General features: G+C 43.0%; 1 protein-coding gene across 2 annotated transcripts in view; it reads right to left on the bottom strand.

Annotated features, from left to right (window-relative positions):
• The window catches only part of BRF1 (BRF1 general transcription factor IIIB subunit), a 1,136,639-nt gene that overhangs the window by 329,668 nt on the left and 790,712 nt on the right, over positions 1-16,259 (bottom strand). The window contains exon 11 of one of the 2 annotated variants that reach the window (XM_085626219.1): positions 1,606-1,881. In XM_085626219.1, the coding sequence (XP_085482345.1) occupies positions 1,606-1,881 (276 nt within the window). Of the gene's footprint in view, positions 1-1,605; positions 1,885-16,259 lie in introns of both variants that reach the window. The other variant, XM_085626218.1, reaches the window with a different exon arrangement.

Below are 16,259 nucleotides of genomic sequence, written 5' to 3'. Positions count from 1 at the left end.
AAGGTTTCTTCTTTATTTAATTTTAAAAGCAGTTGCAGACTCTGAGTACGCACTGTGGACCCCCAGGGGCCCTGGACCACAGGTGAGAACCACCGCCATGCGGCATAAACACGGTTAGCAAAATAAATGTTGCTAAGACCACTGCCATACAGCATGAAGGCGGTTAGCAAAAAAAAATGTTGCTTTTCAACTGACTAACCAATCCATGCACATCAACAAACGCATAATGGCTATCTCGATAATACAGCTGTGTGCTGATGGACTGCGAACGTCTCAGGTTTATATTCACATGGTTGTCCTGGTGTTTAAATAAACTGGCTATCTGACTCCCAAACATTTAGAGAAAATAGTAAGTAATCAAAGACCGGGATTCCGGAAGAATCCCCCAAAAATGTGATTGCCCCGTAAGGTCAGCCGCAATCTGCATAGTTAATTCACCTCGCATATCTCTTCAAATCACATTTGAACATTTCAGACTTTAAGATATTTGAACTGGTGTCTGAATTAACGATCTCTTTACAAGAGAAATTTTACATTGTAAATTCTGATAGGGTGGATAATTAAGGTGCTCATATTATCTTCTAGCACCATACATAGTTGTGAGGAGGATACCCGATGCTGTGCGTCTTGGAGAGCAGCATGGACTACACCATCTTCACAGATGGGATCTCTAAATCATTATTTAAACGTAATATTAAATATCAGCAAAGTACCTTTTCGTCGACAAAGAGCTGTCTCTAGTTTCTTGACTTAATTTCTATTCTCAGGGCAGCAGATGGTTTGCAACAGCTAAGTTAATATTCTAACTCAAACCCTCGAATATTTGTACAAAGTGCACCTTCCCCTAAAATAGTCCATGAAGAGTATTTACTTTTGTAATTTCAGTACTGGAATACTTTGGCACAGTCACACATCCTGTAAAACACGATCAAAATACTGAAATGTTGTATCCTAAAGAAATTCCAGGGGCTGTATTTCTCTGTATGCTAATATCTAGGAAAACCGAACAAAGTACGTTCTTAGAAATACAAGGTGCTAAGCCGTTAATAGAGTTATAAACCAATTGAGGACTTCTGACGTAACTCATTTAAAAAAGTTATATTCCACAGGGAATGGATGACTGCTGACCAACGTGGTGAAGTTTCCAGGGGCTCCAAGAAAAGCGCTTCTTTCAAGACACAAGCATATTTCAGACCTGCAGAGCTCACCAGTATTCCTAGAAGGGCGATGCTTTTGCTATCATTTCAAGAGATACCAATGCATTGCCCGATGGTACAGAGAGAGATCCATAAACAGCACTTTACTGTGTGGTGGGATCATAGGGGATGCGCCCATTTGGGGAGGGGTCAGATCACAGAAGACGCTGGCATGGCTGTCATCTTAGGGCCAGGCATTTGAACACCAGCAGAACACGAGGATCTGAGAGCCCTTAGTACAGCTACGAGTAATGGATGAACTATGTATGGAAATTGATCCAGATGAAGGAACACAGGCAAGAGGTGGCCGGGTGGAGGAAAATATTTTTGCAATTCGTACTAAATGTATACAATTAAACTGTGTATATTTCACTTCTGTGTCTTTTCTTTACATCACCTAGGTACTTACAGTTTTCTCGGCCCTTGGTGATAATGCATTCTTTAATGGACTCTGTGATCCCAAGGCTGGCAGCAGTTGGGAGCGGGCCCAGGAGAGATTCAAGTGCAGGGGGTTTCACAGGAGATGCATTTTCAAAACGGTGGTTGGACTCATTGTCATCATTTAACCGTTCTCTGTCGAGAAGGACATCATAGAAGTCCTTATTAAGATGGTTGGCAACTGCTTCAAGCTCTTCATCTGCTTCATCTTCCCCACAAATACTGGAGCCATTTTCATCAATATCATCTGCTGGAAAAAATAAATCTGTTAATCTGCTTTGACAGGAGCCCAAACATGGCACATCAATTCTGTTAAAGGGTGTTGAAAAAGTGGGATACAACATGGATGATTCTGAACACATCTAACGCAAGTAGTCTGCTACATGCAAGACTTTCACCGGGGATAATATGTAAACAAAAATATTGTACAAGTATACTTGCTATTACTCTGAGTTAACCATTTTATGAATCAAGTGTCAGAATGGATTCCTTTCCCATATCACATTTTCAATATAATACTTGAGAAACTGCAGAAAGCACAACATGCTGGGGATCTGCCTTGCCAGGGCGAGTAAGCTTAAATGGTTGCTCTGAGGAAATGTGGTGTATTACATGGTGTGGTGCTCGACCTCTCCGTATAATACATTCACAATACCGTCCTGGGTCCAGGAAGCCTCATTTGTAAAAACCTTTAGCACAACTCTGGGTAGCTGTGCTTTGGAGCAGCAAGGCTTGGACAAAGGAACAAGTGCAAAACATTAAAAACAATACCAAAACATTACCAAGAAAGAGAAGTACATCTCTCAAGAAATCGGACACCAATTTATAAAAAAATAGAATATATTTTTTCGAATTTATAAACTTCAAGATGAAAAAATATCCACCGGTGGGTTCTGGAGGTATAAATGATGAATAAACAGTAAATCACAATTTCTTCCTCAACCTCGAACAAACATTGGCATAATCAACAAATTTGACACTTGGAAGCTTTTTCAAGAAAACATTGGTCCAAGGTGAATGAAATCACTTCTAGTGACTTTAGGCGACAAACACCAGCAGGGAGAAGATCAGGTGGACTAAATCAAGTCCCAAAGAACTGTTAACTCAAAGAGGACGCAGTCTCAAGTCCAATTCCTGTGTTAATAGAAACTTGCCACGGACTTCTATGGAGTGCTCCTGATGCAAGGGATACAGGATGCTGAAAATGCTTACGATGTGGTGCGGTCAATGAGGGACTTCCTGGGGTTAATCCTCAGTCCACATCCCTAAAAATGCCTTTAGGGGGGTTGTGTCACTAGTCAATAGGCTACCAGTAACCCTCCTGCCTGATGAGAACTTCCTATGAAGTGCATCATCTAGCTATCCAAGAGTGCTCTATTAGACCCAATCCCAAGATCACTGAACTCCTCTCTCGGTTTGTGGAGCTTGGTAGCACCTTAGGGGTGTGGCCAGGGCTTTAAGTGGGCCGGGTCTGTCCGGGTCTGAGCACCGGCAGTTTTTTTTTGGGGCCCCCGAAACGGGTCTCTATCGGGCTCTATTTTCGTGGCTACTAAAGGTAGTCCGTTATTTATTTATTTTTTTCGGACCCGTTTTGAGGGCCCAAAAAAAAAACTGCCGGTGCTCAGACTCTGTAAGCGCATAAGACCTTACATCGTGTGCCGCCAGAGACCGAAGTTAATATGCAACCCGTAACAGGCGCGCAACACCCATTGGACTCACAGGGCTTCAGCCCCCCCCCACCCCCCGTCGTGTGTGGCAGCCCGGGATGAGACACCTTCCCGGGCAAAAAAGCAGCCGCACCCGAGCACTTCACAGGTCTTTAAAAGACCATTTGCATGTTAATGAGGCCTTGCTGTTGTTTCACCCCTGCTAAGAGCCCCTGCAGCTCCACTCTGCCTATTGCTTAAAGTTCAGCCCCCCCCCCCCGAAACTTTTGCTCAGCCCCCCCCCCCCCCCGAAATTTGGCTCTAGTTGCGCCTCTGACCCGTAATCGCCCTAGTTGCATCACACATTGTTTGTTTCCAGACGATCCGACGACACTGGGCGCCTCTGCCCTTAGAGTGGCAGCACCGAATACTAGCATTCTGTATTCCTGGGGCTTGCGGTAGACAAGAAAAGGCATATCCCTCTGCAAACACGACCTTACCTTCCAAAAGATGCACGAAGGAGCTCTGTGCGGCCCACTCATGCATCAGACTGACAGACCAGTCACTCCAAGCCTGAAGTCTGCACAGTTGGCTAAGAAAAAACGCCCAGGAGCACCTAACTCCGATCAATACAATGCAACATCTCTATCACTGTCTGTGCACCCTCAGACGGACATTGCCTTCCATTCCTCCATAACGAGTGGAAGTACTTGGACTCAGGCCTTTAAGTTGGACGGGTCCTCTCGGTCTCATACCCATTAGTAATAAAAAACTGACTTGAAGCCGTTCCCTACCGGACCCCATATTCGTGTCCTTACATTTACAGGCAACCACACGCCTTGCTTATTCAACAATAACTGTAAAAACCCAAAGGTAATCCATATCAATATTGCAGTCTCTGATTACATTTCACATATATTAGTTCATCTCTCTTTTCGTAAGTGTTTGTTTTTGCTGATGCGGTCTGTGTTTCTGTAGTTTTTGTCATGCAGCTCTTGTATAGAGCACAGTGAACTGAGTTGCCTTCATATGTCTGGGTGTGAATTCATGTTGTAGTTGGGTCTTTATGGCAGGCCACTATTGAGAGCTCTGTAGTAGGAGTTGAGTGCAATGCGAGCTGCTCACGGTGACCATCAGTGACTCATGTAAAAGTGTTCAGAAAACATGCACATCTGATCCTTTGCCTATTTGCAGAGCACAAAGAGTGACAGTCACTTATGCACCAGTTGTCCCGGTACTCAATGGGAGAACACGGAGAAGTGCCGGTACTCATGATTTTCTTAAGCACACAGTGCTAGTTATTTTGATTTAGACCACGCCCCTACTCGGATAGGCCACGCCCCTTCAAGACATTAACCACGCCCCTTTTAGAGCACCCCCAGTTTTTTTTCCCCACTTAAAGCCCTGGGTGTGGCATACTCTGGGCTACTTGACTATGGAAAACAATGGTCCAACCAGTGTTCTCCCCTTGCTTTCCAACACCCTACTGTCTACCTATCGCCCCTCTTCATTTATGCTGGTCATTTGCCTATCGAAGACAGCTTCCACTCTGAAGCGCGCCTTTTGGGCTCTCACCCTGTGGCGTTGCCTGACAAGAGGAGATAACATCTCCTCGGCCAGCAGGCCCTATGTAGGCTTTCCTGGGTGTTGTTTACACTTCTCACCAGGAGGCCAGAAGCACTGATTATTTTGATACCTTTAAGTACCACCTTCAGTAGTTCCATTCAGAAGTTAGAAGGCCTGCAATGTCTTTCTGTAATCTGCACTCGCCATTGGAGCTACTAGCTTTCAATAGTGAAAAAACGACAATGGGGTTCTTTACTGTTAGGACCTTAAAAACATGAAATTACAGTCCCAATCTTTTAATAAAAGGCACCCTGACTTTGGGGCTAAGTAGGCCTGCTTTAGGGGTGACTTTAAAATATTAAAACGAAAGGCTTGAGTGTTACCATGGCTTGGAAAGGCAACATCAAGTTAGTAGTTTAAAACTGCTCTGCAATCCAGCAATGGCAGGCTCGGAGTCATGATTTGCCTCGTCACACTCGTGGTGGCACAAACAGTCCAAGAGAGACACTTTAACTTACATGCCCTTGGTACCCCTGGTATCATATACTAGGCACTTACAAGTAAGTCAAGTTATGCAGATTGGGGATAAGCCAATTAACATGCACCACTTTAAGGGTCAGAGTGCATGCACTAAGTTCTGATTAGCAGGGTACAGGGTATTTCAGCCACTATACCAGTGCCTAGTAGTCACAATTGGGGCACAAAGTGGGGAGAACATGCAGAAAGACTGTTTTTTCACAATCACATTTCCTACCAAGTATGAAATCAAATCTTCAATATCCTTCCATATAAAAAAAGGGTTAATGTAAATTAGCTTGTCTGGGCAATCAAATTTGGAACTCTCATTTGAGAAATGGGCAGAAACATTTTTTTTTCCATTTTAGATCGGAAACTCAATAAAAAGGTGCCAAAGTTGTCTGTTAGGTAGATGCTCTTTCTATGTCTACTTTCAATCACACTCAACGTTCAAGTACTAAGTTGTTGCAGAATGTAATGATCCATGAATTGCCACCCTGTCTTTTCCCAATGAATGAAGGAAGGATGGAGACCAAGTTGCACCTCTACACCCACTTAAGAAGTTGTGCGGACAGGCAGTATGCTTCCTTGGTCCTAATGTTTTCCCATTTGGCTAATTATACAAAAAGCAAGTTCAGTTCAAAACCAAGTTTATTTAGACTCCATAGTCCTTAAACACATAAAACAGCCTAAATACAATACATAGAAAAGAAGAATTTCATACACTTAACCTCTAAAAATTCATGATTTAAAATATTATACCATATTTCAGGCCTAGTAGTTGACTTTACATAGCATAAGATAAGCCTTCCCTTGCTAACTCTGGTCGGGTTTCATTTGATTCTATATAAACCCCCTCCAGGCATTAGCAATTAATACATCAATTTACAAATCTAATTTAACATCCTTAAACCTTCATTTGGATCATATGTCTTATATCCGCTGTGCGAGCAGCAGGGGGGCATAGTAATACTAGACCCCTTTCAAGATTTATTTTGCTCTTTGCATTAACCTCCCCAAGGCACAGGCTGTATCGAAATTCTTCATCTCAGTTTAAGATTCTGCTGCCTGTGGCCTATTAGTTATAATATACTTTTTAAAAATTGGGCATAAAATCTCCTTCCGTAACTCTAAAACCATTGAACAATCCAATAAAATATGTAAAATATCACATTGTCCCTAGGATACAGTTGCACTTTCCATTACTACCAATCATTAGTCTTTTTGTCTCATTATTATGATAGTAGGGGTTAACACCGATTCTCAGCATTAAAATCTCACTCCTCAAGCGGCAACAGGGCACCCTGTCAATATAGGGAAACTTGAGCAGCATTTTGCCACGACAAGGCCATAAAACATACAGATTTTTTCCCCATGAGGTACTCCTGGTCCTGGGCACATGATATTTCTTTTCCCAGGTACCTAAGTTTCCTCCTCTCAAATTCAATGTGTAGTGTAAAGGGACTAATCTTGAGACTCTACCTGCTTTAATGATACAGTCTCTAACCCCTTTTGCCCATAATAGATCACTCTTCAAGATCTAGTTTCTACACCATTGGGAAACTTTATTTACATCTTCGAGACCCAGACGCTGCCAAAATCTTACTAGGGCTATACAGGCTGTTATGCTCCATGAAGTAATACCTGTTTTGAGCCTCACTGCCTGCACCATTGAAGACTTCAGCAGCGAAAGTAAGTTTTTCAGGGCTTTCCCTTCCGCAACATCCCAGCAGCGTCTACCACTCAGATATAGGAATTGGGGTGAGACCATGGCTACATAAGCCTTAAAAACTGGCCTATCCGATTTTTCCCCATAAACTCCGTTGAATTTCTTTAGGCCACTAACCGAAGCAGATGTCTGTACTTTTAATGCTTCAAGGTGGGTGGCCCAGTTCAGATTTTTCTGAAACCACATGCCTAGATAACAATATTCATCCACTATTTCTAATTTTGTGGATCCCAAAAACCAGTTAAACCTTGATTTCCTTCTTCCCAACTTTAGTATCTTAGTTTTAGCCACGTTAACTACTAGTTTAAGCATACAGTATTCGTTAAATGTATTCAACTTTCTTTGTAGCCCAATCTCAGTTTGGTCTATTATGACCAAATCATCCGCATATAAAAGGCATGCGATGTGTCTCCCATCGACCTTTGGGCTGGCCCCCCTTTCTTTGCTTAACACCGAAGGTAGTCCGCAATAAATGGTGAAAAAAGAAGAGGGGCCAATACACACCCCTGTCGCAATCCATTGCCAATTTCAATCTTCTGAGATAAACTTCCCTCTGTGTCCAGAATTATCTGCGCCCAATTGCGAGTGTGTAGTACTTGTAACAGACTAAGTAAGTCTCTAGGGATATCAAAACCGGTCAACGTCTCCCACAGTGTCCCACGGTCCACCAAATCAAATGCTGCGCAGAATTCCACAAAGCAGCAAAACAAGCTTCCTCTCTGCTCAATAGACTTCCGCGCAATGGACCAGAGCGCAAAACAATGGTTGACCGTTGAGTGACTCTCTTTAAATCCCCCCCTGTTCTGGAGGCACCACGTGTTTACTTTCTGTCCAGTCTCTCCAGAATTATTTTGGCAAAGACTTTTTTGCCTATATCTCAGAGATTAATTAGTCTATAATTGTTCGGGCTTGTTACGTCTCCTTTCTTATGGATGGGTCTTATAACAGCACCTCTCCAATTTTCTGGATTAATGCCTGTGTTCAGTACCCCCATAAAACAGTTTTGAGAAGAAATCAGCCCACCACTCAGGCCTATTTTTTTTATAATCACTGCAGGGAGATTATCTGGGCCCGCAGCTCGCGTCAAAGTTAAATTCAATATTATTTTTTCACATTGCTAGCCAAAACAAATGCCTTAATTTCCTCTCTCACTCCTGGCCACAAACTTGAGTATGAACTCTCAATATCTTTCCAGTTTCCATAAATTTCGCCTAGGTATAAAACCCAATCTGCTTCTGGTACCACACACAACATTGTGCCCAGGGATTTACCTGAGCTTTCTTGAACTAATTTCCAGAAGCATTTGCTATCTTTGGATTCTATCGCAGTTAGAAGTCTAACCCAGCAGCTCTCTTTAAAAGATCTTTTTTTGTTTCTTACTAACATTTTGTATATTCTCTTTTGCCTTTGGAGTTTTAGGGACAGATCAACATTATACGTAACCCTAAGTCTTCTTTCACATTGTCCGATACTCGCTTGGCTTTATGACACTCTTCATCAAACCAGTTTTTCATTTACTAATAGAATTTTCAAACCAGGTGATATCAAACTGGCGGGATATTCTCCACCGGGAGCATCGGCTGGACTGCCAATAATTTTTCAATGCTTTCCTCCGATAAACGAGTTGTGAGGCGCCTAGGTTAATTTACCTGAACCTGTAACACAGTATCTCTATATTTCCCAACAATTTCTATTTTCAGCGGATAGTGATCGCTTCCTTCCGCACTTACCACTTCAAAGTGCTTGACTAGGTCAAAATTCCAGGCATGTAAATACACATAATCAATTGGGCATGATTGGTGGCCTAGCTTAAAAGTGTGCTTTGCTGATCTACCTGCGTCCAATCTTCCATTCGCACAGACCAAACCCATGGCACCCAGTAGTTGTCCAAAGGCCAAGTCTTTTGCCGACATAGCCCCTCGCGGGAATATGGCATCATTTATTTTATATGAGGCCAGCAGTTCCTTGCACCATGCGTCGGACCTGTAAGGATTTAACTTGTGGTTAAAGTCCCCCAACACGAACAAAACATAATTCTGAAACTTATCGGGGACAGATGACAGATACTCTTTTAGTTTTTCCATTGCATCCTTGTAATCATGGTCATCCCCCCTCTGGATATAAACATTTAGTATAATTATACCTCCATATTGAGGGTTGGGGTTCAATAACTGCACTCTACATCCTATTACCCACTTACATTTTACATCCAACAGTGTCCCCTTCCTAGCAATCTTAGTTGAGACCATCGTCAATTGTCCTCCTGAGGGTCTACCCAAGCGTTTTCTACTCGCCGCTTTCATTTGTAGGAAAAACCCCTCAATTACTAGGCTTTCGTCGCACAGCCAGGTCTCCTGCAAACATACAATATCATTACTGTCAATAACCTCTTTAAAACTCTTCTGGCATGCCAAACTATTATAGCCATTAACGTTCCAGGATAGTATAGTCAGGCTGTGCGACGACCCAAGAACCTAGTCTCGCTCACTTAGGGACCCATCTCCCTCATAAGCTGGTGAAGCTAGGGCTCTAAATCTATTCCTGGTTAGTAGACCTTCATCAATTCTCTCTCTTTCCCTGCATCTTATTGTGATTTTGAGGTCCTCTTTTTTTTATACCAGCAGGCCTCGATCATCCTAACTTGTCTTTGGTCCAGCCCTGCATGGTTTCTAAGTAATGGATTCTCATACTTATTATGATCTTGAAGTAGCCTAATTCCTTCCTTAAATAACTCATGCTCCGCTTTTATTATTGCTGTCTTAACTAACGCAGAAAGCAGTAAAACCTTGGTTGCTTTGTTCCCCTTGCCATTTGCGACAAGGCCTACCTCTTTAAGGTCCTCTGAACCAATATCGCGTAGGCTAACGCATTTAGATAGAGAGAACAGCAATTGTGAACGATTTAATGGATTAAGTTTCCTCACTCTTTTTCCTCCTTTACCCTGCTCAACTGCCTCCATGTAGACCCACAGGTTCTGTCTACCTTTTAACTCCGGCTCTTGGAAACCCCCCTACAGTTGTAATCTCCTCTACCTTGAAAGTCAAATTCAATGTCATCCTCTATAGAGGGTCTATTGATACGAATGCCTTCTTGGGTTCTCACCCCCCCTCTTCTCTTAATGGAGACACCTTCTTTCCCTTTTTCCTTTTCTCCCCAAATTTTCTTAGAGTTAGATTCAGTTCTCATTGAAGTTCCTGAACCTTTTTCCCTCCCTTCACCATATTCTAACATACAGGTTGTTGTTCTCTTCCCCAAGTCCATTTTCTTTGTTGGGGCTGGCCTCTCGTTCTTTCTAGCTCTCTTTTGCACTTCTTCACTTCCTTCATTGCCTAACTCTTGCAGTGGTGGGGTTTTACCTTTCCTAGCTTCACTCTTCCACCACCTTGGGCAAGGGATTCGCTGCTTTAAACTCCTCTTTTCCCCCCGTTTTTTTATAATCATGGGTATCCGCGAAATGAACACACTGGGCTCTTCGCTGGGGCCTCAGTTGTCTCGCCTCTCTTTCTGATCCTAGCCTCCTCTTCAAGGTCCCCATTGACTGGTCTCACTAAAGAGGCCATAAGATCTTTAATTTGTTTCAATTCCCAAATCATGATGTTAAACAGGTCCCTTTGAGATTTTAAGGCTTCATTATTCATTACAGAAACCTCAAGTAACCCTTTCAAGGTCTTTTGCAGAATTAACATTGCATCCAGCATTGAGGTACTAGAGGTTCCGGTTACTTCCAGATTAAAAAGAGATGGTCCCGAGAGATATCTTGCTTTGTCCTGGGACGATTCTACGCCCTCCTTCTCAACCGGGTTACCACTAAGTCCCTTGTCGTACAGTCCCTCGGCCACCAATTCCTGCTCGTCATCCTCATCTTCGGACTCTTGAGTTCTCGGGGAGGAAGAAGAAAGTCTTGGTGATGAGGACAGTCTTAGTTCCCGAAATAAACCAGATAAACCGAGACGGGTTTGGTTGGAGTAGACTAGCTCCGGGGATGCCAGGTTTGCCATAGTCATTGGGGCTACCCGAGTCTCTCCCACAGATGGTTCTGTGACTATCAGTCCTTTCCCTTCAAAGTGTTTCCCTACGAAATCTTTGATTGAACTGATTGATTTTGTCACAGAGGATACTCCTTTTAACCCACTCTGCCTGCCTTGCTGCAGGGTTGAGTCCGATGGATGAGTTTCACTCTGTGATGATTTTCTACGTCCAGAGGTAACATCTTGGATGCCTTTCACATTCGGGGTTGTGCCCATACCCTCTTCTCCCAAATCACAAAATGCAAGTTTTTTTAGGGTCTTTTGAGGGTCTTTTGGCCTTTCCGGATTCTTGGTGTGCCAGGAGCCATCCCTTTTGGGTCCCTTAACCTTAATAGGGAACCAGTCCCTTCTTTAGGAGCTCCAAACCAACTTATAACGACTTATAACAGTCCCCTTTTCTTAAGTACCTTTTTCAGTGCTTATGGACCAGGCTGTTGCGCCCCTCTTGCCCTGCACTTACCTCTAATCCACCAGTGGTAAACGTGCAAGTCTGCTACAGCCTGCTCCTCTTCAGTCAGCGACCAAGCGTTGTTCATCACCATGTCCAGCTCTGCACACCAACCCACGTTTTCCCGGGGCATATGGACGCCTATAGCATATATTTCCTAATGCGCCTTTTCCCAGTGTTTTAAGCGCCAACTTCGCTGCAATTTACTCCCTCGTCTCAGGCCCGCATCCGTGGCATCTCCCGCTGAAAGCCACCGAGCCTGCTGAGGCACGTGGTCACGTGGTGGGGGTGTCCGATACGCGATGCGATGCGTTCGTCCGTAGTGCAGGGAACAGAGTGCGGAGACACGTAACCGGGGATCAGAGGTCCATTCTCAACAAAAAGCAAGTACTTCAGTACACTTTCGTCAGCCTAAATCAATGATGCTCCAAAAGGAGTCCATTTCCAACTGTCGAGGTGGACCAAACGGCAGACTGCTTGGTATTTTGTCCACCAGCAAAGGCAGGATTAGGCAGCTGAACCATATTTGTGCTTAATATTTCACTTTGGAGCACTCACTGCCTAGCCCTAGGAGCATTTTCCATCCTCTTGGTCTTTAACTACCTTCTGCTGAAGTAGGTCTCAATCGGGTGTAACACTCATACGAACACCCCAAACAAGGCCCAATCTCTGGGCTGACCATCTCCAAGCTAGGATAATTGGATGCATATTCCAATACCGGTGGGTTCTCATCGATCCCCTCTTCACAAACACAATTGGCCCCACTTTAATGTAAAACATCACACCAGCTGCGACTGCCCAGCCATTCCCATTCTCCTTTGTCATTTCAGGTGCAATCACCTACAGCTAGTGGAATACTACTAATAACAGCAGTTGTCGACCCCTTCTTCCCCCAACTGTGTGCACGTGTGAATCAGTCGTTGCTCTGCTACACACAAAAGGAAATAAGGAACAGTGGGAACGTTTTAGACCTGTCCCATTTAATGCTAAGGCACCATCATTTGGGTACACATACAAATCAGATCTGAAGCAAATCATTCTTTGGCTATCCAAGACAGATATGTCTAAAGCAGAAGAGTTACCTTAGCAGACCTCCCTCATGTGCAACATTTGTAAAAGTATTTTTTTTTTAAATAATAATTAAAAAAGGAAGGTCCCTTCAAGACTCCATCACCATCCCGACACAACAACCTTTGGAACCACCAGAAAATTATTAGAGAGATCCAGGCTCTTTCCAGCCATCATTGCAACAGATACAAAAATCACATACCTTTGGTTAAACATCTTGCACCGATTTCAAAGTTTCATGGACATTGAAACCATCAGTGAAACACTAGATCTTAAAACTAAAGGTAATAAAGACCATTTTGAATACAATGGATGTAGACACCCTCAGCCTTTTGCGCCATCTCCTTCATTCCTTGGTACCTAGAGATAGAACTCCAAGTGGATTCCGCCTTACACTAACAGTGAGGGCTGGTGAGAATAGAAAAATCGAGCCAAACTTAGCCTCGGATACAAAAGTTGAATAAAAAAGACTAAGAGCTTTCCAACAGATGGGTTGTACTGTCACTCGCCGAGGAATTTGTTTGCAGACTGAGTGAACTGCTCAATAGATGTCACCTCACCATGAGGGACATGAAACAGTCTCCCATGTAATTTGGGGGATTAATACAATTTTTATGAAACCCTCAGAGTGAAGGGGTCCTTGGTTGCCTTTCCATACCCGATTCCAAGATAAAGGGTGGAGGATCAGAAAATACATTTATTGAAATCAGGTTAGGGCCTGGTGAATGGGCCCAGTGGAATCGTACTGGGGCAACATTAGACATCTACCTCTCACAAGAATCCCTATGTTACATTCACAAACTTCATGTGGCTTAGATGGCCCTCCATTTGGAGAGATTTATATTTGCTCTACACCTCCAAGATTATTTTAAATGTTTACTACTTAAGAGTGCAAATTCCTTAACTGACCAGCTGAGACACATGACAAGGAAGAGCTGATGGTGATTATCAAGACTCCCAGCAGCAGTAAGTGAACTGATCAGTGAGGGTGTGCAACCTTTAAAGAAGGCTAGTTCTAGGGCAAGAGTTTGTGCAGCCCAACAACAATAGTGAATTCTGGTCAGTTTTACAAAACTACAAACAATTTGTCAACGTTGTGACAGATCATTACGAGCGACTTCTTCACAGGAGGCCAGAAGCGACTGGGGTTGGACTATTCCCTTTGCTGTTACATGAGTTTCTGAGTAAACATTCTTCCATCTTTGTGCTGAGGAACCTTTGCAGGGCACCTGAAAAAAGCAGCCACCTTAAATTTATTAATTTTAGTGTAGCACAGATTAATGTGGACAGAGAGACTTCTGGTACTTTTGAAGTGCAAGTGCAGTTTATCTATGGCATCAGAGGCCACATCTTTTGATTGCCTAAGTTTGGTTAAGAGTGTCCATCTCATCCACCAGCTCAGGTTTGGAGCAGCTGCCTTGATCAGCTAACATGTGATCCAATGACAGGAACATCAGTCACAGTGTTGGTAACTGCGATACTAGTCTCAAGGGCTATCAACATCGCCATTTCCAGCAATATTAAATAGTGACACTACATGCAAAAATGGAGAAGAGAATCCTGATTTTGGCACTGCAACACAATCGAATATTTTCTTTTATATTGTATTGCAAGATTGCACACCAAGCAGGCTTGTAAAGGTAAACATGATAACAAGAATGTAAAAAATAGATTGGGCAATACCACCACACGACAGGCAAGATCCAGCAGTGGCCCAAAGAATTTGTGGTATCAAGAAATCTTGGAAGAGCAAGCAAATTCGAAATTTGGCTTCGCTTCACCAATGATCGGTCCATTGTATTTGCTCATGGTATAGAAAATGGAAATGTTAAACATTTTAGTGGGGCTGTAACTAATGTAAAAGTGTGGCTATAGCTCTGTGGCAGTCATTTAATTCTCATGCTGCATTTCATCCCGATCCCATCAGTCTAATATATCCAAATCCAAGAAAAAGATGATGGGCATAGTAGGAAAAAGCTAAAAATGTAAATCTTAAGGTTAGGCAGCACAAATTCTATCCAAGCCTCTGACAAATTAAGGGTGATATAGGGCTCTAATATGTGTCTAATAAGGATTTAAATTGGAAACGCTCACAAGGGTCTGACACCCTGAAGTAAAACGGTGCATAAAATAGAACAGATGGAGAGTCTGCTGGAGTAAACCACATGATAAACTCGGAGAACGATTTATTAAAAAAAAAAAACACTACCTGGTTGAGTGCCATGCCCAGTACTTCACCTTGATCTTCAAGCATAAACAGAGGTGTTTTCAACCATGAATGCTTCCTGCAAGAAATTCCCCAGGCCTCTCTTGCTGCTGCACCACCATGCTTCCCGAGTGCTTCTGCCATATTTTTACTGCTTTCTCCATCCTCTTCCCCCGTTTTTCTGAATGCTTTCTCCTGCCTCGTTTTTCACTGTTTTCTCCGTGAAGCAGCTAGCAACTCCAGCGCCTCGAGACCTTCACGGATGATTTGCAGCGCTTTATAAATCCTGATAGCTCATGAAGTCCGAGCTAAAAGTTAGTTAGTTGATCTTTATTAATGCATTCCAAGCCTTTTTGTCTATATGCAAGCGTTGTGGAACAGAGACAAGTTTCACCGGAAAGTTATTTACTACACGCAGCCTGTATGGAAATAGAATTTTCAGTTCCTAATGCTAAAGAGATAGTATTGGCTTCTTTTTTTTTTTTTTACTAAAGGTGCAATACAAAGAAAATAGGATTAGAAAAAAGAAACTTGTGGTGTACACAGTGGCTAAAAGCTGCCCTTCCATGGCTCTTATCAACTCGACATGAGATGGGTATATGTGGTGGAGCACATCTATAGTCTCCGCCGTTCGCTAGAGTACAAATGTTACATAAAGTGCCCAGCATTGTGGTACTGATAATAAACAAAGACCAAATATGTGAAACAGGCAATTAAAGCTTGATTGCCCTGGTTGATTCTGGAGGGAAGATCTTCTGAAAAATGTTATTGTCTAATTTAGGTTAAAAAGAGGGCTGCTGCATGCGACAAACTGTTGTTTTAAGGGAATCCCCAAAGAGCATGATGCCCTGGTACTAAACACCTGGACAGACACGTTATGGTGAAGCCCTCAACTGTTGTGGATGATGATGATGTACTTGTGGATGGCGGCACACCCTTTGATAAGGTCTACAGAATGCTGCTCTGGAGCTACTTTAGAAGGAGGAATTCCTGCTCCTCTCTATGCTCTCATCCACACTTTATGGATGCTTCAGGAAAAGCCAGCAGGAATTGCTGGGGTCTTCACTGTTCACGAGACTGATTGGCATCCTTTTATATGAGAATTAGATCTGAAGTCATTCAAACAAAATTACCCCAAATCCTTTAGCATGAATGCCAAAAGGAAGTTGGAAGACAAGTAATCATAGAAACACTGGACACCGACTAGTATGTGGGAATTCTGGTAGATCACTGCCTTCATGGGCATCCCGAGAATGCCAAAAACTATCACAGCATTAACAGGCACAGACAACCTAATGAAATGTAATCCTAAACTTTCAAGGCTACCAGTTTCCTGCTTAAAGGACTACCAGGATAAGGTTCTGTTTGATTAGTCAAGTGAAGTTTGCATTTGGTTTTCTTCTTAAAAAAAGAATTGA

Source organism: Triturus cristatus, chromosome 9 (assembly GCF_964204655.1).
Source record: "Triturus cristatus chromosome 9, aTriCri1.1, whole genome shotgun sequence".
Classification (NCBI taxonomy): domain Eukaryota; kingdom Metazoa; phylum Chordata; class Amphibia; order Caudata; family Salamandridae; genus Triturus; species Triturus cristatus.
The sequence above is the reverse complement of the archived record's forward strand: the minus strand, read 5'-3'. Positions and strand labels throughout refer to the sequence as shown.